A 25,550-nucleotide genomic window follows, 5' to 3' on the forward strand; every position below is an offset into this window, starting at 1 on the left:
TTCTGAATGGCTTTTATATGAGTCTGCTAATGACTTGCAGAGTCAGTGTTGAATCAATCAACATGCAAGCTGAATAAAATATGAGCACAAAAGAAACCAAGCTTATAACCATCTGAAACTCTTGACATTGTACAGCAGTAATTGCTATAAAAGGTGTGACAGCCGAAAGTGAAATCCAACCGCAATCAACCGTGGTGTGTCTATTGTCACGTCTGATGTCTTTTTGTTGGGAGTCACTGAAGGAAAGACTTTAATTTTCCTGTTGGTGTAAATGATGGAGCAAATGTGAAGATCTCAGTGCATTACCTGCTACAGTCATTCGTTCTTCTTCTATCCCACTCAGAAAGCTTATCAGTCATAGTTAGAGAGGGTTTCGGTCCTGGTTAGAAAGTGTTTCAGTCTTGATTAGAAAGGGTATCACTCATGGTAAGTGCACATGGCGTGACAGAAGTGGGTAAGTCTTTTACCCAAAAAGACCATATTAAATCTTTATTGCATTAGGAGGACCCTTGCTTGTAGAAAGCAGAATGATGTGATATGCTCACATGTCGGAGATGAACTGATTTATATAGATTTTTACATAACAATATAATTAATCGCCAAGTTGTGCTATATGAATAGTCAATAAATTAAAGTGTCAAGAATAACAATATTTGAAATATCCTTTGTTTTGACATGAAATGTTCAATTTTTTGACACAATCAGTAAAGAAAAATGAATGCTCAGACATTTCAATGAGAAGAGGTAAATAATAAAGGTGGTAATCATATTGCTATTTTTATCAGACACACAGTAGTTTATTTATGCTTTAACGTAAGTAGAACATGTACTTCTTCAAAGATTTTTTGAAAAACATTGAGTGAAACTAATTAATTCACAATATTTACCCGAAAAATTATGATTGATGTTTGTTTAAAATAATAAAATAAAACTACTTATATAAAATAGGCTGAAATAAAACCATTCTTGATTTTTTTGGGGAGAAAACTTATTTGTTTTATGTTTAAGCCACTTACATTTGTAAAATGTAATAAGTAACTTAATTCTTTCTTGTTGTCCAAACACAAATCGATTGTGTAAAACCCAGCATTTTTACAGTGTTTTTTTTTTTTTTTTGGCTAAATGGAATAAAAAATATAATAAAATTTGAGAGTGGAATTACATTTATTAGGTTGTAATTAATAGCAAAAACAACAATCAGTGGGATTTTGGGAGTGTAGATGGGAATTTACACTCACCGGCCACTTTGTCTTACTGCTAGTTAATACAAATTTCTATTCAGTCGATCACATGGCAGCAACTCAATGCAGCATGTAGACATGGTCAAGACGATCTGCTGCTGTTCAAAACCGAGCATCTGAAGGGGGAAGAAATGGGATTTAAATGACTTTGAACGTGGCATGGTTATTGGTGCCAGACGGGCTGGTCTGAACATTTCAGAAACTGCTGATCTACTGGGATTTTCATGCACAACCATCTCTAGGGTTTACAGAGAATGGTCAGAAAAAGGGAAAATATCCAGTGAGTGGCTGTTCTGTGGGTCCAAAAACATTGTTGATGTCAGAGAAGACGGCAACGGTAACTCAAATAACCATTCGTTACAACCCAGGTATGCAGAAGAGCATCTCTGAACACACAACACGTCCAACCTTGAGGTGGATGGGCTACAGCAGCAGAAGACCACACCTGTCAACTAAGAACAGGAAGCTGAGGCTGCAATTCACACGAAAAACGTTGGTCAGATGAGTCTCAATTTCTGCTGCGACATTCGAATGGTATGATCAGAATTTGGCATCAATAACATGAAAGTATGGATCGTTCTTTCCTTGTATCAACGGTTAAGGCTGGTGGTGTATTGGTGTGTGGGATATTTTCTTGGCACACGTTGGGTCCATTAATACCAATTTAGCATCATGTCAATGCCACAGCCTAACTGAGAATCGTTGCTGACCATGTCCATCCCTTTATGACCACAATGTACCCATCTTCTGATGGCTACATTCAGCAGAATAACATGCCATGCATATATCATGAATCATCTCAGATTGATTTCATAAACATGACAATGAGTTCACTGTACTCAAATGGCCTCCACAGTCACCAGATCTCAATCCAATAGAGCACCTTTGCGATGTGGTGAAACAGGAGATTCGCATCATGGATGTGAAGCCGACAAATCTGCAGCAACTACGAGCTGCTATCATGTCAATATGGACCAAAATCTCTGAGGAATATTTCCAAATACCTTGTTGAATCCATGCCACGAAGGATTAGGGCAGTTGTAAAGGCAAAAGGAGGTCCAACCTAGTACTAGTATCGTGTACCTAATAAAGTGGCTGGTGAGTGTATTTTTTGAAAATTGGGACGCAAAGATGTTAAATTGCAATCTTGGCTGTTGTTCACACCCAATGCAACTGTTCTAGTAGATTACATACAAATCAATAAAAATGTGTGAGTAGAGGTAAATTTCCACCAAGTAATGTGAATGGCATGGAATGCAAAATGGGAGTTTGAAAAATTTACATGAGACAAAAAACATTCCGTGAGTAATCTAGGTCAAGTGATGCGATGCTTTGCATCTGGTGTGAATCCAGCATAACACAATGTGATTTTTATTCCATTTTGTATAATTATGCCTTACGGTTGTCTTTATAATATGTTCCAATAGCAAAATTTGCATTTAAAAGGTAAACTTTCAAAACTTACAGTCACTCATTTCCACCAAAACATACCAATGATATTGATGACATCACTCTGCACTTCAGCTTCTTGTCAATTCGCTTCAGGGGATCTTTGAAGTGAAGTTTCATCTCAATAAATCATTTAAAACACACCCTGTAGAATTCCAAGACTCCAGGTATTCAATTATTGAGGTTATTTAAACTCTTTTACTTTAACTTGTTGAAAATGAAGCATGCCAGCTGTTCTGAGGCCTGAAAGAGAGCTGTTAACGCCTGGAGCTGGAAACAGCAGGCTCTGTCCTGCCAAACGCTTCTGTCTATTGCTGAAATTTAAACATGGAAATTTCTCCACTAAAGATAATATATTCTGCTGCTGGCTTGCAAGAGCACTGCAAAATCAGTTTGTTTTTTCCAGAAAAGAACAGGACATTGTCGATTCTCTTGGAAACTCCAACAAGAAACTTGCAGAGGTGGTTTGACTGTTCACCTTTCTATCTGTCAGTCGACGTGAATGATTTATTGACATTCCAGCAGTTGAAAGAAAAGATTCAGGTGTGTGAAGTAATGACTTTGCTGGTCTCTCTGAGAGAAACTGACCATATTTTTTTGCTCAGTAGATACGCCATTCATGCCCAAAGTCTTAATGTTATTCTTTCACTGTAAGAAGCAATTAGTTACTTTGCTTAAAAAGTGAGTAAACTCATTGTAACTTGAAACTGTTGAGTTGACTTTACTTAATGTTTATAATTATGCACATAGTTCATTTATGTATAAATTTTAAGGCAACAGGTTTACTCACTTTTTAAGGGTAAAGTTAACTAATCGCTTTAAATGCAACACGTTTTCTCACTTTGTTAAAAATAAAGTGAACTAAACACTTTTTACAGTGCATATAGTAATCTGTTTAGTGCATTTGTGTTGATCAGGGGTGCCCAAACTTGTAGGGCTGGTGTCCTGCCTAGTTTAGCTCCAACTGCCTTCAACACACCTTCAGTCTGGAAGTTACTAGTGCATCCGGAAAGTAGTGCTTCACTTTTCCCACATTTTTTTGTTAAAGCCTTATAACCGAATGGATTAAATTAATTGATTTCCTCATAATTCTACTCACAATACCCCATAATGACAATGTGAATTTTTTTTTTTTTTTTGAAATTGTTGCAAATTTATATATTAAAAAAATCACATTTACATAAGTATTCACAGCCTTTACGTGACTCTCTAAATTGAGCTCATTGAGGCACATTCTGTTTCCACTGATCATTCTTGAGATGTTTCAGCAGCTTAATTGGAGTTCACCTGTGGTAAATTCAGTTGATTGGACATGATCTGAAAAGGCATACACCTGTCTATATAAGATCCTAGGGTTGACAGTGCATGTCAAAGCACAAACCAAGCATGAAGACAAAGGAATTTTCTGTAGACCTCCAGGATTGTCTCAAGGCACAAGGCATGGGAAGGTTAGAGAAAAAAATTCTGATGCTCTGAAAGCTCCAATGAGCCTCCAATGGCCTCAATTATCCTTAAGTGGAAGATGTTTGAAACCACAAGGACTCTTCCTAGAGCTGGCCAGCCATCTAAGCTGAGTAATCGGGGAAGAAGGGCCTCAGCGAGTTTATTCTGTCTGAGCGTCAGCGTTCTTCTGTGGAGAGAGGAGAACCTTACAGAAGGACAACCATCTGTGCAGCATTCCACAAATCAGGCCTGTATGGTAGAGTGGCCAGGCGGAAGCCATTCCCCGCCTGGAATTTGCCAAAAGGCATCTGAAGGACTCTCAGACTATAAGAACTAAAATTCTCTGGTCTGATGGAGAAAACCAGTTACATTTGGAGAAAACCAGTCACCGCTCATTACCAGGCTAATACCATTCCTACAGTAAGGATGGCAGCATCATACTGTGGCAGTGTTTTGCAGCAGCAGGAACTGGAAGACTAGTCAGGATTGAGGGAAAGATGAATGCAGCAATATACAGAGACATCCTGAATGAAAACCTGCTTCAGAATGCTCTTGACCTCAGACTGGGGTGATGGTTCATCTTCCAGCAGGACAATGACCCAAAGCACACTGCCAAAATATCAATGGAGTTGCTCACAACAGCTCGGTGAATGTCCTTAAAGGGCTCAGCTAGAGCCCAGATCTAAATCCTATTGAACATCTCTAGAGAGATCTGATAGTAGCTGTACACCGTCGCTTCCCATCCAACCTGATAGAGCTTGATGTACTGCAAAGAGGAATGGGCAAAATTTCCCAAAGACAGGTGTGCCGAGCTTGTGGCATCATATTCAAAAAGACTTGAGGTTGTAATTGCTGCCAAAAGTGCATCAACAAAGTATTGAGCAAAGGCTGTGAATACTTAAGTACATGTGATATTATAGGTTTTTTATTTTTAATAAATTTGCAACATATTCAAAAAGTCTTTTTTCACCTTGTCATTATGGGCTATTGTGTGTAGAATTTTGAGTAAATTAGTGAATTTAATCCGGTTTGGAATTTCAAAAAAGTGAAGCGCTATAAAAATTTCTCGGATGCACTGTACCTACAAAGAGCTCGATTAACTGGTTCAGGTGTGTCTAATTGGGGTTCGAACTAAATTCTGCAGGACTGCCTTCCAGGACTGAGTTTGGTCACCAAATAATCAGCATGTTTTGGATGTGTTGGATTAATATTTTATCATAGTGCCTTGTATATGTTTGCGTCAATAAAATGAAATAGTTTGACAACTTCTTTATCTTAATAAGGAGTTTTATCTGCTGCTTATTGATGAAAATGGCATTCAGATTGCTATGAACTATTTATCAAGAATTATAATCAACCTTCTTTTTGTACAGACAGCAATGTTCTTGTCCTTGTATATACTTGTCTGTATGTGTGCTTGTCAAATATATAGCACATATTATAGGATGTCAAGGCTATTCAAAAGAATGTGAATTTTGATTTACATGATTACAGATATGGCAGAAAAGTAATGATATTGATAATCTGGTGTACTACAGTGTTGACCCCGCTGTTTTCATTACTTGGTTAGTTAATATAACTTGACATTATTTAAAACTTCAAGTTTTAGCATCATCAGGTGTGTTTAACTTACTCTTTGTGCAAAAAAATGTTTCGTCAAAAAACGTTTAATTATTATTTTAAGTTCTCTGACTGTAACATTTTAATTTCTTTAAAAGATTCACCCTGTCTTTGTTTAAACTGATTGGTTGCACTTGAAATTCTGCCTGAACAACCACACTGATTCGTCGATATTTGTTACATGACACAAGGTGGTCATTCTGCTTGCGTTGCTGAATTTTGCTGAAGCACAGCAGCACAGAGGCACTACCTGAACCCATCTGGCAAAAGAGAAAAGTTTATTTAGTAAATAGATATTTAAATGCTTATATGCATTTTTCCTAATTGATATACACACAAGAGCGACACGGTGAAGCAGTGGTGGCACCTCACAGCAAGAAGGACTGGGTCAATTGGCATTGGAGTTTGCATGTTCTCCCCATGTTGGCATAGGTTTTCTCCGGTTTCCCCCACAGTCCAAAAACATGCGCTATAGGTGAATTGGGTACGCTAAATTGCCTGTAGTGTATGAGTGTTGGGCTAACTACCCATCTCATCAGAATTAGATGTTACAAAACACCAACGTGGTGCGGCTGAATTTTAACTTCAATATAAATGGAACTGGGTGTGTTTAAGTAAATAAAGAAAGCTGAAAATTTTAAAACTTTGTCTATTAGCAGTTTTAAGTTATTTGTACCTAAACATTAAGGTTACCTGTAATTAAACATTTAAGTTAATTCAATGAAGATGTCACATTTAGTCAACTCAATTAGTTGAGTTGTCAATTTCCCATTACTCAAACGAACTGAGGGAACCACTTTCCTCAAATCATTTGAGGAACTTATTACAGTACCATTGTTTAAGATAAATTGTGCAAACAGGACTAAACACACCTTTTTACATTGACATTAACATGCTTAACGGGATTGTTTAACCATCATTTACTAACACTAAAGTGGTTCTGTTTTCTGTTGAACATAAAATAATATATTTTAAAGAATGTTGAAAGAAAGGCATCTGTATTAGGCATCTGAACGGGAAAAAGTACTATGGCAGGCAGTGGCTGTTTTTCCCCCAACATTCTTCAGTATATCTTTCTTTGTGTTTACCAGAAGACAGAAACTTACACATGGAACAAGTGGGAGATGAGTAGACCCACACAGAATCTGTGTGCTGAAATCCGCAGATTTTTAGCCCATTGAGTCTATGTATTTACCTGTGTAAAATTGTATTTATTCAGTTTTATAAATTAATTTCACTAATATTATTGTGATATATTAATAGTAATATTAAAATGTTCATATGGTTTATTTACAATACAGTTTGTAAAGTAATATTTTCTGTCTTGTAGTAGATAAATTATATGACTTGTTTTGTTTACCAAATAAGTGGTTCTTATTGGATTTGCATTGTAAACATTAATTCAAAGTTAAAAAGGTATTTTTATTTAATATGTTAAGTTTTATTTACGATACTCCCAAAATCATTTCGCATAAATCCACAGATTTTTTTCATCCATAGATTCTGTCTGGCCCTAGAAATGAGTAAATGTTTACAGAATATTTATTTTTTGGGTGAACTATTCAATTAATGGAAAACAAAAATCTTTCAGTTTTTAATAGTTGCAGTTTCAATAAAAATGGCATCCATTTCAATGTTCTAATAGCCACCCTATTTGCAATTAGGCTGTTTACTCTTAAGATTCGGTTAATGAGTTTACAAGACTAAATCAGATAATGACTTGTTAAGCATAATTGAGTTAAGAAAGCATGTAAACATTCTGTTGGTACGAGCATCATTTTTTCTTCTCTCTGTCTTTTATGTCATATTGTTTTGATTACAAACTGGTTTAAAATATGAACAAAAACATCAGTTTGGGGCTGTTTTTATTCAATTTAATTAAAAGAAGTCCGTGAACAAATTCAAATCTTTTTAGCTTTCACATCAGAGCAAAAAAAGAAGCCTGCTCTTTTGTTAGTGTTAGGCCTTAGGAGCTCAGTTCTTCAATTTGTAAGATGTTGCTGATTCTGGGACTCTGGAGTATTTACCGATTGTGAGAGATAAAACGTTATCTGCGAGCAAGCACATCGATACAAATCCTGCTTCTCTGGAGTGTTACATCCAAGCCGTTAAAGACTTTAAAAGTTTCCTTTTCTCAGTCTTGTAGGACAACATGGGTAGAATATAAATCATCTTCACTGATCTCTCGCAATTCATCACAACAATACTGGGACACTTCAGGTGTGGATATAATCTGTTTAAAGCGTTCGCTGACTTTGTAGTCATCTGCAGTCAGCTTTAAAAAAAATGTGCTCTGCATCTTACCCAAAGCCACACTATGTAAAGTGAATTCTTTACCTGGCCTTACTGGAATAGTAATTGCAGAATCGCAGATATTAGACAGTGCGGTCATTCTTGTCATGTCATATTTACATTTTTAGAATAAAAATAAGTTATTAGAATAAAGCTTTGAATGTCTGTTCATTTTTTTATTTATTTAGTTTTTGCTAAATTTTGTGATGTAAAAGCTAAATGACCACTACAGAAGGTGTGTGCTTGCCCTGCTTTGTGTCCAAACAATATGAAGTGAAGCAAAATATTTCTGCTAACAAAACATGCTGTATATTTTGAAATGATTCCATCTACTTTTTCTTCTTTTTTTTTGGTTTGTTTTCAAAAATGCTTCGAGTTTAAATTTTTCAATGCTCTGGAGTTATTGGAAACAATGTCGGGTGTAGATACTGTACCACAGGAATCAGAATCCATAAACAGATTAGTTACATTTGGATAGGTAATATTAAAAATTTGCAAAAATGTATTAGTTAATAGACGTCAATTTTCACTTTTTAAGTTAATTGAAGATACAAACTTAAAGTATATCAATACTCTGCTAATATCTTTGTAAAATAAAAACAAATCTTAGGATATAGTTATTAATTTAAACAAATTTAAAAATCTTTTAAAAACTTTGTAGTCTAAAAATGGTTAGTTGTTTCAAGCCAAATTTAGGTCATGGACAATCCCTGCTGTGTTGCAATTTTAATGTAAAATAATAAAAAAAATGTCCCACTATATATGAAGTGGCCTTAACTACTGCACTGCTTACATCAAATTATAAGTACATATTGTGTTTATTTTTATTGCATTACACTTATGGTGCGATTGAGGTGGGATATGGATAATGTTAGGGACTGTAACTGTAGGAAGCTGACAACGGAGCTTTATTGATAACAGTATTCAGCCAGCAAGGCTTGATTTGTGCCGGAACATGCCGGATCTTGATCCGGCCCCTCATTTGACCAATTTCCCTCCTCAACCACCCTCCTCCAAACAGAAAACAGAAACATAAGGATAATCCAGAAGTGTAGTCAGGTCACAGGCAAATGGTTGATCCGTCAAACACGGATAGACAAGACACAAGAAACAATGAGAAATGTTACAGGGTTTAACCAACAAGACTCATCAACGTCTGTGTGTGTGTGTGTGTGTGTGTGTGTGTGTGTGTGTGTGTGTGTGTGTGTGTGTGTGTGTGTGTGTGTGTGTGTGTTTGTTTGTGTGTGTTTTATAGTCCATAAAATCAGTCCTTGAGCAGCTCCCAGCTGTATGTGTAATCAACGGAAAACCGGAACAGGTGTGTGTGTGAGGTGCATGACAGGATTTGTAGTCCATATTGTGACAAGATTGTAGTCAAAGTGAAAGTGAATCTACAAGCCTGGATCGCTGGTGATTGTGACAGGGACAGGTTTGGTGTTATGGGTTAGTTTGAGATGTGGGTCAACATTGTAATTGTAAATGTAATTACATATCGTTTTTACCATATAGTGTAAAAAATGTTTGCAAATAATAACTGCAGTGTACCAAATAATTATTTTAAATGTAAGTACATAGTAATTAAGGCCACTTCATATAAAGTAGGACCAAACATTTAATCTAGTGGTTGGATTGGTTCATATTTGACTCAAATTTGAGTCCATGTACCTTGAAGTTCTTTGAAAAATCATATAAATGTCATAGTAAAGACATTCAAATTAATTTTTTATACTGAACGAAAGTACAGTACAGTACAGTACAGTCTCTGCAACCACACAGCCCTTTGTAAGGAAAATAAAGGCCTTACTTAATATAACTAAATAAAGTATTCAGCACTGTGTAACTGGAATATGAAATTCGGATGTACTCCTACACTTGCTCTTTAATTATTTAAATATAAAGAAATAAAAATAAACACAAGTGTTGTTGAACTGTTATGTTTTTAGACTCCCACAAAATCACTTCTGCCTCACTTCATTGCCAAGAAGACTAATCTAACCCCCCCTTGACCTTTTTGTGTGTTTTTGTGTGTGTTTATGTGTTACCCTGTGTGGGATGGTGTGACCCCAAGTTTTAGGTACGTTCAGTGCCATGTTGTGGAGGAAAGTCAGCAGTTCATGTTTTCGGTTGCTTCATTGCATCCGCTTTATTAGCTTTTATTAAAACGTGAGAAATTTCAAATCTACAATGCCCAGAAAACGTGTTTGTTCTACCATTGAAAGGTACATTTTCTTTTTCAGTGAATATATATATATATATATATATATATATATATATATATATATATATATATATATATATATATATATATATATATATATATATCCGAGCCTCGTCTGGGTCAGTTGGCGTTTCTGTGTGGAGTTTGCATGTTCTCCCTGTGTTCGCATGGGTTTCCTCCAGGTGCTCTGGTTTCTCCTACAGTCCAAAGACATGCGGTACAGGTGCATTGGGTAAGCTAAATTGTCTGTAGTGTACGAGTGTGTGTTTACTAGGAATGGGTGGCAGCTGGAAGGGCATCCGCTGCGTAAAAACGTGCTGGACCCCAGTTTGATGAAGGGACCGAGTCGAAAAAAAAGTCAATGCATGAATGATTTTTCAAGACACTTCTATGCAGCTTAAAGTGACATTTAAAGGTGTAACTAGGTTAATTAAGTTAACTAGTCAGGTTAGGGTAATTAGTCAAGTCATTGTATAATGATGGATCTGTAGACTATCGAAAAAAAAAGCTTAAAGGGGCTAATAATTTTTTACCTTAAAATGGTTTTAAAAAATAAAAACTAAAACTGTTCAGAATAAAACAAATAGGACTTTCTCTGGAAGAAAAAATGTGATCTGACATACTGTGAAAATGTCCTTGTATTTCCAAAATTATAAATATTTAATACAGATACTGTATTTATAAATAAACTGCATAGTTGCAATCTAAACAACTGCATTCTAAAAAAAGCCTCAAAAGTACATTAAGTTATCCAACAGCTGCAATATTTGTCAAACCGTATACCTGCTGTCACTCTATGTGGGCGGAGTAATACACAAGAGTGAAGAGGTGCTGATATTGCAGAATATAGCACGGCTATCAGCCAATTAGATTTGAGAACCAGACATACCAGACATTTAATATATATTCTAACATGCTCATTTTTACACCATGATAAGCTTGGTTTCGGTTTTGCCACTGATACAGACTAATCATATGTTATAAATCAGATTCTATATATATTGCATTCTATAGATTTTTCTGAAATCTGTTAGGATGTATGGATTATGCTGGGTACACTAACTCACACTGACTCTGGCTACACTGATATAATAGATTTTGTGTGACTATAAAACAGATGCATGAACACTAATTGTTGCTTTATGTCAAAATGTCATGTTTTTTCACACTAATTTACTTCTGTCTACTATGAAGGAAAGATAAAAAAATAAAAAATAAACTTACAGTCCTTTGGCTCGTGTGTGAAAAATGATATTGTGTGGGAGAGATAATGTTCCCCAAAGTGCGCTTGTGAACTGAAATACAGTATTTGCCATAAGGAGATGAAAATCAAGCCATTTCTCACTGGCCATCTGGACAAAAAAAGAAGGACCCACGGTTGCTATGGTGACAGAATACTTTGACGAGCAGCTCTGCTTTTGATAGATCGCAATATACACATACTGTATGGCTGATCAAGTCTTTCTGCACATACTAAAATATCTAAGACAACAAGCAGATCTGTACAGCACTACAGTTTCATAGGTCCAGGGCTTCAGTTCATGATCTTGGAAGAATTCAGTTTAGCATTTGGCGCAGTGCCGAAATCTTACAATCCAGCTACAGTGAATTGGCAAGATTTGGGCTCGTACCCTTTGTGGCCATTTCATTTACATGTACATTTTTTCCTGAAATTTAGAGAGTTCCGCTGAGGACTCTGGACCTCTTTTATAAACAAAGACCGAGTAAATAGGGTCGCTCTCATAGGAAGACTAATGGAAAATGGCAGAAAAACAGCTGCTTCCACTCATTAAAAACCGTCCTGTGCTGCTGTTCTGGATGATGCTTGTAGCTGTGCTCGTGTTAATAGGGGCTGGAAGTACTGAACTAGTTATTTTTCTTACAGTTTCTTTTTTAGTCATAACAAGAAATCACCTTACTTCCATCTTTTGCCTGTACATGGTAGAATTGTCTTTGGTATACAAGCTTAATTGTTCCAATGGATATCTAGGCGCTGTTTTGTACTATAAAGGTTCTTTTCGGTATGTTTATTAAGTTTAGTATACGTGATAATCAACATTCTATTCATTATAAATGTTGAGAATTTTAGTTGTTAAATTAGCATTTTATTAAACTTTTTACAATGTTTAGATTTATTATTTTAAATGTGAATTTCAAATTGTACAGGCTTACATCTCAAATTTACACATTTGGCAGACACATTTTTCTAGAGCTACTTTCAAATAAGTATAAAAGAAGCACTTCAAATCACCAGAGAGCACAAATATGTACACTGAAAAATTCAGAAATGATTCATTGAATTTAATAAAATGTTTCAAGGTCAGTGGTTGCAAACAGTTTATATGGGTTGAATTTAAACAAACAAATTAAGTTGAACATTACTACATTTTATTTGTTTGTTTAAATTCAGTTCATCAGTCCAATGGTGGTTGCAAATCCAATACATCATTTTTTTTTGTGTGTGTGTAGATGCTGTGAGAGGTCTAAATTAGTTTAGCAGATTTTTCTTATCTCTCTTTCACAAACACAGACACACACTGGTCTAGCCCACTCACCTGTGAAGCATACTCAAAATAGCACAAAGTTTAGTGTTTAAAAGAAAGCGTCTGGTGCTTGCCTTAACATTATGTGTTTTGCATATTATACAGTAAGTTCAAAATCCAATCACATTTACTGGTTTTAACAAAACCAGACAACGGGCCCTTTTCTACACCCGGTGCAATAAGGCACAAGACGTATATGGCGTGATTTGTTGCTATTTTCAGATCAGCATAACAGTAAATTTCATGTTTTGCACCGCGTTGTTTAAATACATGGTGTCTGCCGGGTTTTAAAAAGTGTTAAATGTTTATTAATCAATTGTGAGAAAATTTAGGTCCTTAAAAAGTTTTAATAGCTTTTTTACGAGGTCTTAAATGTGTTCAAAGCTTTTGACTCTAAATAAGCATAAATATATTTATTTTCTTATATTTACAACAGCATGCTTGATCCACGCGATTGGTTCAAGCTGTGGTGTGTCTGGCCAAGCTCCTCCGTCCGGGTATTGTCACCTATAGTAATTTGCGACAAACGCAGGAAGGTGATGTGACGCTCTCCACATGTAGTGAAACCATAGAGCGAAACAGATGGTGAAATGGGGAAAATGTAAGTTTGCGTACTCCTGCTTGGTGAAAAAGGAGTTTAAACAGTGGCTGAAGCCTGTCGCTGAAAACAACCATTCATTCTTTTAAGCTTTGTTTCTTCTGAGCTTTTCTGAGTTCTGTTGCATGGTTGTGCTCCCCTGATTTATTTAACTATACTGCTTATTAACAACTGTTTATTAAGTGAAAAGTTTGATACTGATTATTAATTAAAGTAGCGATAAGGTCTTAAAATATTTAGAGAAGGTCTTTAAAAAGTGTTAAAAAGGTATTGATGTTACCTTTAGGATTCTATACCCTGAAACAGCAAATCTATTTGTGCCATTTTGTGGACTCATGGGTGTGCCAGTCTATAAAGCCACAGTGTTAAGGTGCATTGTTGGCATGTTGCTATTTTAAAGAACTGAAATAGACTGCGCCACTGACCATCTAAAAGCAGGTCTAAAGTCCAGCGCAGAGCGGGTTAGTTATGCGCCTATGCGGGTCCAATCTCTTACACATTGCTTGATACACACAGGATGTACAGCAAAACACAAATATCTTTACATATGAATTTTTTTAAAGGATTAAAATGTTACAAAATGTATTATTATCCACATAAATATAAAAAACACTGCCTCCATGCCTCATCTCAAGGGGCTTTTTTTCAGTTTATTCATGACAAACAAACAAAATAAAATGTAAGCTAATTGATGTCTTCAGTGGACCATTTCCTTATCTAGGAAAATAAAGGAGTAAAGTAAAAAGTAAAAGTACATTAAAGAGAAAGTGAAGAGGACGAATGAAGGAGGCTTGTTCTTTATCCTCATGCTACAAATGCTCTGTTTACTGTTTTCTCACTAGTAAAGCATTCAGTTTTTCAACTCACATAGTCCACCATGTAAATAGTAAATGTGATATGGCGCGATGCAACTGACTCTTAAAGGGAATGGAAGATAAACCTCTGATTTGTCATTAAGAGAATAAGCACAACCCTGTTTGACCATGCGCCTGAGCACAGACTGCATTTTTGCGTCCTTAAAATAGCAAAAGTGGATTCGGGCATGCCTTTAATGCTTTTGCACCATGTGCTTTAGACTTTGTGCTTATATCATTAAAATAGAGCCCAATCCTGCAGTTGTAGTCATTACTGGTCTTGAAATTAATTACTTTTTATCTAAGACTTTTAGTAAATGTTAAATTGCATTAGCAATCTGTTTTTGTCATCTCTTTTTGTTGCTAATTTGTGCATTTTTGAATCTATAGATTCTGTGATACCTCAGAAGATGTGGACCGTATGTTAGTAAAATCATGAAAAGCCGGAAAACTTTTCAGTGGCCTTGAAGTCTGCCATAAAAGATGGATGATCTTGTAAATGATAAGAAAAAAGTTAATAAAAAAAATCTTAGTTGTGCTATGTCATGAACTGGTTTGGTTTGGTTGTGTGTATAGTATAGCATTATAGCAATATCAGTTCATTTTTAACTTTTTTGCTGCCTACGAGGAAAACAAAACAGACATGATTTATTTTTTTTAAATGTAAAATTAAGATGGTTTGTTGTGAGGGTTTGTTTGGAAGTAGGGGGGTAGAATATACATTTTGTACAGTATAAAAATTAGGTATTAAGAAATAAATCTCCACTCTAAACTTTGCCTATAAGCCCCTTAGCTCCTCTAAATTCAATCTAAACAACAGCTTATTCGCACTTCTTGCTCTATCATGAATCAAAGACATTTATATGCAAAGCGCATTCTCTGAAAGCAAGTCCTAATGCTGCCTCACAGTTTTGGCAAAAATTTAGGGTAAGTGCATCTGAGTTTGCATAGAAAAGGAAACAAGATATTGTTAGAGTATGGCAATTCAAAGTATTTTACTATAACGTAATGTAACTTCTACTCTTTTGATGATATATATATATATGTATATATATGTATATATATATGTATATATATATATATATATATATATATATATATATATATATATATATATATATATATATATATATATATATATATATATATATATATATATATATCTTAGAACTTTTGTCAAAAACTTTTGTGGGGCAAATAGACAATATCCATCCAATTTTCCGCCAATGTGAGCGTGTGAGAAAGAGAAAGTTGTTTGGCCAGCAGCATCTATGATTTTTCTGTCCTTGGCATGTAGGTGTGGAAGAAATAATGGAATTGTGTCGGTTGATTCACAGTAGCTGCCCATACAGTATTTGAGATCTGGAAGTGAAAGAGAGTGAAAAGAGAGAGGAGAAAAAAAAGTGTAAGAGGGAAATGTTAGACTGACCTAAAGCCAGGGGAGGTAATGCTTTTCACCGCAAGTTCTCGCAGTAGTTCTTTTGATCTTTCCGTCTCCCTCCTCCCCATGGTGACCTTGCTGAGACGCTTTTAGCAACTCAACAGCTTTGATAATGGTGTGCATTATGTACAAAAAGCCAAAGTTGTAATAAAAAACATCCATCAGATTCATAATGCAGCGCTGACATGCAAATTATACCAAATTACAAAGATTTTAGTCCAGCTATCGTTAGCATTTTTACTGCCGTCATAATTAGCTGCTTTTACACGTTCTTTGTGAGCAGCCAGAAGTTATTTTTTATTTTGTTCTGAAGTCACAATATTTAAATTACTCCTTTTAGGGCAATTAATAAGAATAACATTGATGTTTTCTCTGTATTATGCTGCTCATTACAGCGTGTTCAACCCCAGGGTATGCTGATTTTTAAACGTGTTCTTTCATCATTTGCTCTTAAAGGGGATAGTTCATTTCTCACTGTTTACTTCTTAAACCTTTATCAGTTTCTTTACCCTGTTGAACATCAAAGAAGATATTGTGAAGAAAAATGAGAAAAACAACTTCATTAGTAGGAAGAACAAATACTATGGAAGTCAATGGTTTCCAGCTTCCTTCATAATATCTTCTTTTGCGTTCAACAGAAAAAAAAAAAAAAAACTCAAACAGGTTCAGAACAAGTAGAGAATGAGTAAATGATGACACAATTTTCAGGCTGATTGTGAAAACGTACTCCTGTCTACATTTCTGCTGTGCGTGAATTATAATGGCTGCATTTCATCTTTAAAACGAATGTTATGGGGTGGTATGACGCCGCCAACAGCTTCTGTTCATTTTTGGGCTACCAGCTGACTGATTACCTCCATGTGGATGGATTTTCTGGTGCTACCAGTTAGCCCAGTAACTTGCTGTGTACGCCAACTTGGGACGTGAAGCAGAGTTGACTGTGATGATGAGGTTTGAGTGTAGCGCAATAAGGGACAAGACGTGTATGGAGCAATTTGTTGTTTTTTAGACTAACGCAACCCTAATTTTTTACCTTTCGAACCAAGTTTTTTAAATTGCTAATCTATTTGCGCATCTTTGTGGACTCATGGGTGTTCCAGTCTAAAAAGGAGATGAGTTAAGCCACATTGTTGGCACTTTACTATTTTGAGGAACTGAAATAAGATGCACCATTGACCAACTAAAAGCTGGTCTAAAATCCAGCGCAGAGCGCTATGTGCATAATACACATAGGATGTACAGCAATATGCAAAAGTATCTTTACATCTGAGAAAAATAAAAGAATAAAATGTGAAAAAAATAATGTTAAAAAAAAACACTGCCTCTATTCTTCACCTCTGGGCTTTTTTCAGTTTATTCATGACATTTTGCATTTGTATAATGTTATTATTTTTATTATTATTATTTATTATATGCTAGGGATGTAACGGTATTGTAAATACCGTCATACCGCAATATTAAATTTTTTCGATATTACCGAAGTCGCATGACTCGGTAAAACTATAGGTCTTCTGAGAAAATTTGCTCAGGCGAATGAAGCGAACGGGAGGTAGCTGAAACTTCATTTCCCATCAGCCCCGGCGTGGCCATAATCCTTTGCGGTCTGTTGTCGCTACAGATCCAGTAATGCGGAAATGGAGTGTGCTGCTAGTAGCGGAGATGAAAAAAAGATGGAAATGATCGAACCTAAAGCGGGTGTTGTCGCCGCGCGCGTGCTGAATAGCGGTGCTGTCGCGCGCGTTCTGATCAGCTGTGTTGTGGCGCGCGTATTGTAAAGCGCCGAGGGGGGGTTGAGCGCGCATACTCAAGAGAGGTGTTATCGCGCGCCTACTGAAGGGCTGGACTGGACGGAGGTTGTGTCGCGTCGCGGGGGCACTTTTGATCGTTTTGGAAGGGCATTTTCTATCCAAGACTAAAAAGGGCATGTACACTGCACAGGTTGAGCCCTATGTGTGCACGTGCCTGCAAGTTGGGGAATACGACTAATAACAGTCATGGGGACTGCAGAAACACAGCACACTGTTCAGATTGATGCAGACATTGACTTGTACCGCAAAGAGATCTCTATCTCACTCATGGTTTGTCCTCTCAAGTGGGGGAAAGACAATGCACAACGTTACCCCACTGCTGTCAACATGGGCCAAGTCATATCTCTCTTGTCCCAGAATCCTCAGTCCCAAATGAGAGGGGTTTTTTCTGTTGCAGGGGACATTGTAAATACCCAGAGATACCAGCTTTTACCAGATTATAGTTATATGATAATTTTCCTTTAAACCCATCTCTATCTAAGTGAGTGATTAAATGTTAAATGTGATGAGTTTTTAACAATACTAAATTGAAACTTTATTTTTTTTACATGGTTTAATAATTTTTTGTTATTAAAATTGAAGTTCCTGTTTCAAAGCTAACAGATAGATGGCTAATTTGTATGTCATTGACACTTTTGGCACTTTTTTGGAGTATTTTCAAAAGTTTTTTTTTTTCCTGTAAATGATTCAATAAATACCGTACCGTGACATTCATACCGAGGTATTACCGTACCGTGAAATTCTGATACCGTTACATCCCTATTATATGCATATCTATATTTGTTTTAATAGAAACAAGTTTAGATTTGTCCACCTGTCGGGTTTTGGACCATTTAGAGCATATGGACGTGTGTTTTTATTTAGGGTTGGGCCGATGGACGATGCCAATAGACAACACGATGCTGAGCCGGTATCGCCGATCCTCCGCCAGCCCCCATCGCAAATCGGCTCACGAAAAATACACACTTAGGCCCTGTTTACACTAATAGGTCTTAGTGTAAAATGACATTTTAGAACGAAAATGATCCACGTCCACACCAATTTTTACCTAGCATTTCTGAACAGCCCTCCGTCACACAGCCATACACACTGTCATGCGCTCGTCTGAGCTCCAGTGAGCAGTGCACTTCAGACAGTTTATCAAAGATGTACCGCTTGATCGCGTCTCACTATAGTTTTTAAACGTGATATTTAGACATCCCAACTCTCCTGGAAGTTCCGGGAGTCAGTAAGTGCATAGAAACTTCCAGATGCCCGCAAACGAGTGATAATCTCCCGTGTGTCTTCCTCCCAGTCCTCAAATAAGTCGCGCGCCCTTCTCACCCCTCACCATCTGCTCTTCAGACACATCACGCACTAAGCCAAACACCGCCTCCAACAACCTCATGTAAATGGCAAATGCACCATCACGTGATGCAACTGACTCTTAAAGGAAATGGGAGATGAGACTCTGATTGGTTTAATGCACATTAGACTCAAAACACACCCATAACTCATTAAGAGATCAAGCACAACCCTGTTAAACCATGCGCCAGGGCGCAGACCATATTTTTCTGTCCTTAAAATATTAAAAAGTGGATTTGGACATGCTCACAACGTCCTTTTGTGCTATGTGCTTTAGACATTGAGATCATTAGAAAGCATACACGGTGACCTCTGATGGATTTACAAAACCAAAACTGCGATCATACGTACCTCCGGTTATGTATTTCGTTGTCCCCAGTAATCTAGACTTCAGTAAAAATCCGTAACGAGCCTGGGTTAAAATTTTTCTTTTTTGCATGAACTGTTCCTTTAAAACTCAGAATAAGCATTGAACAATTGTATGACTGCTCACATTACCTTATAAAGGTTTATAAAGTAAAAACATTACAAATTGTAACAAATGCCTTGTGTAAACTAAAGCACTGCTAAATCTGGAAGCTTTGAGGTATTTTAGTCACAAGATAAACACTGTCAGTTATACTCGATGTATTTATATTATAATCCGAAGGCAGCACCTAATAAGGCCTTTGAATGATTTGAACCTGAAATATAATGCATCCTGGGTCTAAAGACAGGACGGGGGAACAAACAAGTTGTTAATATTCACATGCATTTCGAAAAACGATAACTCCTGGATGACCTAAATCTGTCAGATCACAGAGGTTCTCAACTTCTGTTTTAATTACACCTACAGGAATTAAGCAGAGCCATAGAGAGAGAGAGAGAGAGAGAGAGAGAGAGAGAGAGAGAGAGAGGGGAGGGGGAGGGGGAGGGGGAGGGGGAGGGGGAGAGGGAGGAAATAGACAGAAAAAAACACTTTGCTTTTGGTTTAAAAGTAGGAAGCAGAGCACAGCTGGAAACCTTATAATAGTCAGAATTATTCAAGATTGCCAAATAGCTCTGCAGTGTTTGTTTATACAAATATTTATTTAGTATTTTAGCACTGTGGGATAGATTTAATGTTTTAATAGATACTTACTAGGTTTATAATAGTATAGAAATGTAACTGCTTTTACAGATTAACTTTTAGTTTTTTAAATACAGCTATAATGTGTAGTAAGGACATTTCAAATAACTCTATGAAACTATTTAAAATGTTATTAAAACTTCCTACGTGAGATTTACATCCATTCATGGTCTTATAAGATACACTGCAGCCTAATCAATTTATTTAATCTTGTAGAAAAATAGTGAAGAGAAGTTTGGAAATTCTGTAAAACACTCTCTTAAATGTATTTGTTTCATTGAGTCTGAATGTTTGAATGTTTAAGATATTTGCCAGTGTATCTGTGAAATGTCCTTCTTATTGCATTGAGAGTGAAGTGCGTCAGATTCAGATTAATTTTTACATTTGGCTCATGATATAAAGGTTTGAGCATGTCTGGGATTTAACTTTAAAATGATTTCAAGGGCGGAGGCAAGAGGAGTGAAAAGGCCGTCATCGCAGCTTCCACTTATGGTTTATATATAATGTCCTCCGCCATTCAGAGGAATTAGTGAATACGAGAGAGATCTCAGGTCAGGTGGGGGCAAATTGTGGTGACTGACCACTTTCCTCCTCCATGTTTCCTCTGTTGTTGTTTTTTACCGCGTCATAATAATTCTGACTTCAACTGTATATCTGATTTATTTGGGGGTGAAAAAGGGGACAGAGTTCCCTGCAATGTAGACAACATTGGGCCCCCTCTTCACTTTCGCCAATTACACTCACAACCCCCCACACTCACTCCTCAGTTACCAGTTTTGCTGATCGCATTGCACCCCCCTCCCACCCCCACAACCCACCCACCCCCTCGCGCTACTCACTTTTTTCACTTTTGCCGACCAAACCACCAAACTAAACCCCCTGAACCACCTCGATTGCCCACCCCCCTCCGGTCTTCTGACCAAAACTGTACTTAAAGATGTTGTGCATACAGTAGAGGGCCAAAAATTGCTGTCTATGCCCCTGGGTATACGTATAATAATAATTTCAAGAAAAGGATCCATTTCTTCCAAGTCTCAATTTATCGAGCAATTTAGTCTTTTTTTTTTTTGGTCAGTTTTGGTCAATTTTGGCAACTTTCCAGATTATTTTATTTACAGCAGCAGGTATATTATATTTTACTAAAAATTAAAAGCCTCAAACATTTTGCGTAAGCATGTGGTTAGCGAAGATAATCCTTAACTGGAGCTTCTTAATTAACTTTTTCCTTTAATAAAAATTATTTTTTTACATTTTTGGGTTTTGTTTTCTCTGCCTTGAAACATTGGCAGAATAAACAGAAATGACCAGCATATTGATCTGCACTTAAGTAAATAAATAACTAAACAGCTAGTGTTCCAGTATAATCCCACATTCAAGCTGTTTTTGCCAGGCTATCCAGATTTTTCGAGCAACGCATGAAATCATCAGTAATTCAGTCGTGATTCGCAGACAGGATAAGCTAGCGGAGTCCAGAGGGACATTTTAGCATGTCACAGTCAGTGTTGAAGTGGGTGAAATTGAATCAGCTCTCTGCTAGGCTGATGGCAGGTGGCCCCTGCGTGCCATCCTGATTCCCTTATTTCCCGTCTCTGCTTCCCGAGAGGCATTAAGCCTGCGGGCTCAGGGGAAAAAGAAGAAAATCTGAGATGGAGCCTTTCTTCAAAGCGGCTGGCACAAACCGCTGCCAGGAACGACTCACAAAGTACAAGGGCACAGCAGCAAATGAGTGAGAAAACCCACTAACTTACTCTCAGGACTTCTCTATAATTCATCCTGATGCTTTTTTACGGAGCTGTTGACAAAAAGGGTCAGATACAGTACTGCCGGTGACCATTATGTGGAACACCCATGCACTATCTGAAGAGTGGTGGATTTTGTTTATTGGATTGTGTTTTGGCATTGTTATTCCTTCTGCACTTCCAGTGATTGCAAAATCAGAGTAATTTCACTGGCAAGGGTCTTGACTCTTGACTTGATGTTATTTATCAACATGTTTGCGAAAGAGAGAGTGTGTACGTGTTCACTGTCCAAATCTCAGAGTTCCTTACAGAATATAAATGTTCAATGTCAGTTAAAGAATTAGAATGAATCAATATTTACATAGATAGCCTGGGATGGCAATATTGCAACGTCTGCTTAAGTCGATAGGATAAAATCTTTATTGACCCTGTAGAGATATCAGCCAACTCACCAGCTATTATATTAGGTACACCAGCTCAATTGCTTATTTATGCTAATATGTATACACAATATCTTACCCAGTGCATTTAGATATGGTCAAGATGATCCGCTAAAGTACAAACCAGTCATTAAAGGGCACCGATGAGGAAAAACTTCTTTTGTAAGCTGTTTGTTAAGAACTGTGTCGGTATAGTGTGTCCAGTCATATTTAGGTGATATAAAGACAATAAATCTTTCTCGTTTTGAGGCCCATCAACATGACGTATAGGAGTGTGGTTTCCCTGCCCAGCGATTTGATTGAGAGCCACGTATATACATATCTCCGTAGTTACGTGAATAATCATATCAATGAGACAGGACGTGCGCTAACCAACTGTTATTAAAAAAATATCTGTTCAGCGCTCTGTGATCATCAGTCATCATCAAATGTGATCAAGAATGATTTTAAAGCAGTGCATATTTGTAATGAATTACATGGATTTTTCCGTCTTTATCACCACAGCCACGTGTCAGTACAATTATAAAAAAAATCCTGGCTTGTGGACGTCAAATCATGTTTACTTTGTACGTTAACATAACGGATATCCATACAGCAGTGGATATTAACATGTATCCTGTCACATTTGCCATGCAAAAACAGTGCAAAGTTAAACACACGCAGGTTATGTGTGTGTGTGTGTCTATGTGCGTGAACTTTGTAACGACATTGTGTGTGACTCATCGTTGCAGAAAGGCTTGAATTAACTCCACAACAAATACATGAAATAGTAATCGTGAAACTTCATATATTAGCATTAACATTAGGTGAGATCTGCTTCCTTCATGTCTGTTACTGTGCTGTTTATCTGACGCAGCCGAGGTGGAGATTGAGGCACATTTTGACAGGCACGTGGGAACAATGGGCGGGGAGAACTAGCATTAAAAGCTCTGTCAAAAAAACAGCTACTCTGTGTTTAGAGCAGAAAACCCAAAGTTCTGAAAGCTATAATAAATATCTGATGGGTGTTTTGAGCTGAAACTTTACAGATAGACACATTCTGGAGACACAAAAGACTTACCTTAAATCTTGAAAAAAGGGTAAAATAGGTGCCCTTTAAAATGAGAATGAAAGGTGATTTAGTTTCTTTGAGTGTCAAACATGCTGTTCTGAATATTTTAGAATGTGCCGATCTACTGGGTTAGTATTCTTATAAAAGTACTCAAGAGAGTGTATTACCAACGCTATCTCACATCAATTTGTCATTTTTTGATTTAGTGACTAATTTGTATGAAATTGTACAATCTCATTGGTACAATTTAGTAGGATTTGCTTATTCCCCAATGACGGTTGAGTTTAGGGGTGGGGTTGGGTGCCACATCTACTTTTAAAACTTGTAAATTTTCATACGACTGAACATACGACTAAAACGTTAAATAGTTATGTTTCCAGATCAGGCTGGTATTAAACTGTGAAATTTTCCACCTTACACCCTGTAAATAATAAAAAAAAAAAAATCGTACACCAGTAGCATTTTCTTTTAACACTTAAATTCTGATTAACAAGCCAAAATTGCTGCCGCTGTCACACAACCAGCGATCGCTTCCCAGAGGATCGCTGGTTCTCACACGAACTCTCATGACTACATTTCCGCATTTCCCAGGACTACATTTTCATACATGCACTGCTCCCAAACACGCACGCCTGCTCATTCATCTATCCTGATTGCAATCACCAGCTGGACCTTGTTCACAGACTGATATCACTCCATTCATAAGCCACTCTCTCACGCTACCAGTTTGCCGAGTCTTGTTTGCTTCCTAGTAACATTACAACGCGTTTCCCTGTCTTGTTTCTCCGTGTTTCGATCCTAGCCTAGTACCCTTGTTATCCTGTTTGGCCGTCTGCCTTTTGACCTTTTGCCTGTTTAACGTTTATGATTCTGGACTGCCTTTATATACCCGTTTGCACCTGATGACCACTGCTTGCCTGACTTTAAATAAACTGCATATTGGATCTTACCTCCTGTTGTCCTCTGTCACTCCACCCAGTCGGTAACAGCCGCAAACCAATCTTGTGTAGCACTGATTGAAAACGTAACATTCTGTTGTGCATTTTTTAAATAAATTTTCTCGCCATTTCCTTGCATGCAATTAATTTGCATGATTTTTGAACAGTTTCAATGTTTTCACACTGTTTGTTTTCTGCATTTCTAAAGCTTCCATATGTTGAGGTCAGACTGTCTGATGTGATTGTGCTATAGGTGATTTGATTGAATGGGAAATTACGGATTACTGATTGTTCTATACTTGCCAATCACCGTAGCAAAGAAAAGAATTAACATATAAAGTAGTGACTGCAGATTGAAAATAGTGCAGTAAAAGTACCAGTACAGCACTTTAAATGCACTCATGTTAAAGTATGCATTTTTTTTAACAACTCTTTAAAGTACAATTCCTGAGAAAAGCTATTCAGTTACAGTAATTTGAGTGTTTGTAACGCATCCTTTGAGAAATGGGATGCTGCGTTCTTCCTGATGGTCACGTGACCTTCATGCGTTTTAAATGGAAATAATTTAAACATTAAAGCATCCATACAACGATTTATTGTTTTTCCCCTCTTAAAAATATATAATTTGCATAAAAACATTATAAATATACTCTGCACAATATAAATAAAATACATTTTAATATCAATTTCAGCAAACAAACAACCCTTAATGTGTTTATTCCTTTATTAAGATGTTCAAGGTAATGTTTACTTTCACCGTTTCCTTTACGGAAACTCCTTAGGTAAATAAATGATATCTCTGAACTTTAATAATAAATCTAAATAAAATGCTGTGCTTCCCACCTCCAGTCGCAATGACTTCTGGGACTTCCAGAGCGAGTTCGGTGCTCAAGTCTGCATCAGTGCGTCCTCGATATCAAGATCACATCCGGGAAGTTTCACGCGTCCTCCGTACTTGCGGTCTTGAGTATTGGAACTGATCTTAGGCAGCTGATGATGACGTTGCACAAGAACATGAGGACGCAAGACCGCTGAAGAACGCATGTTGAGAAACAGCCAAGGTGTTCAAGACTTCTAGAGACTTTTAAGCAGGTGTGAGTTGGAGGTGGTTGAAGCTAAAATTTGCAGAGCAGTGGCCCTCCAGGAATTGAGTTAGAGACCAAGGCTTTACACCAGGGGTCACCAACCTTTCGCAAACTGAGAGCTACTGCTTGGGTACCGATTAGTGTGAAGGGCTACCAGTTATTAAATAACAAATTTTTCTTAATTTACTTTTAATTATTTGTTATTAATAATAATTAATAATATGCATCTATGTGAAGACATTGATCATGTTAATGATTTCTCACAGTAGTTGTCAACAATGATTTAACAAGTTAGATAAATATCAATATGCAACACTTCATTTGTCTGAAATTGTTTT

General features: G+C 36.8%; 1 protein-coding gene across 22 annotated transcripts in view; it reads left to right on the plus strand.

The window, feature by feature from the left end:
* The window catches only part of LOC147837446 (uncharacterized), a 287,795-nt gene that overhangs the window by 96,808 nt on the left and 165,437 nt on the right, over nucleotides 1–25,550 (plus strand). Inside the window, exon 6 of one of the 22 annotated variants that reach the window (XM_087237473.1) lies at nucleotides 14,649–14,701. The exons of the other annotated variants lie outside the window; for them this stretch is intronic. Coding sequence (XP_087093599.1) covers nucleotides 14,649–14,686 — 38 coding nt within the window. The 3' untranslated portion in view covers nucleotides 14,687–14,701. Of the gene's footprint in view, nucleotides 1–14,648; nucleotides 14,702–25,550 lie in introns of those variants that run through there. 22 annotated transcript variants of the gene reach the window in all.

This window comes from Danio rerio, chromosome 1 (assembly GCF_052040795.2).
Source record: "Danio rerio strain M-AB ecotype USA chromosome 1, GRCz13ab, whole genome shotgun sequence".
NCBI classification, from domain to species: Eukaryota; Metazoa; Chordata; class Actinopteri; order Cypriniformes; family Danionidae; genus Danio; species Danio rerio.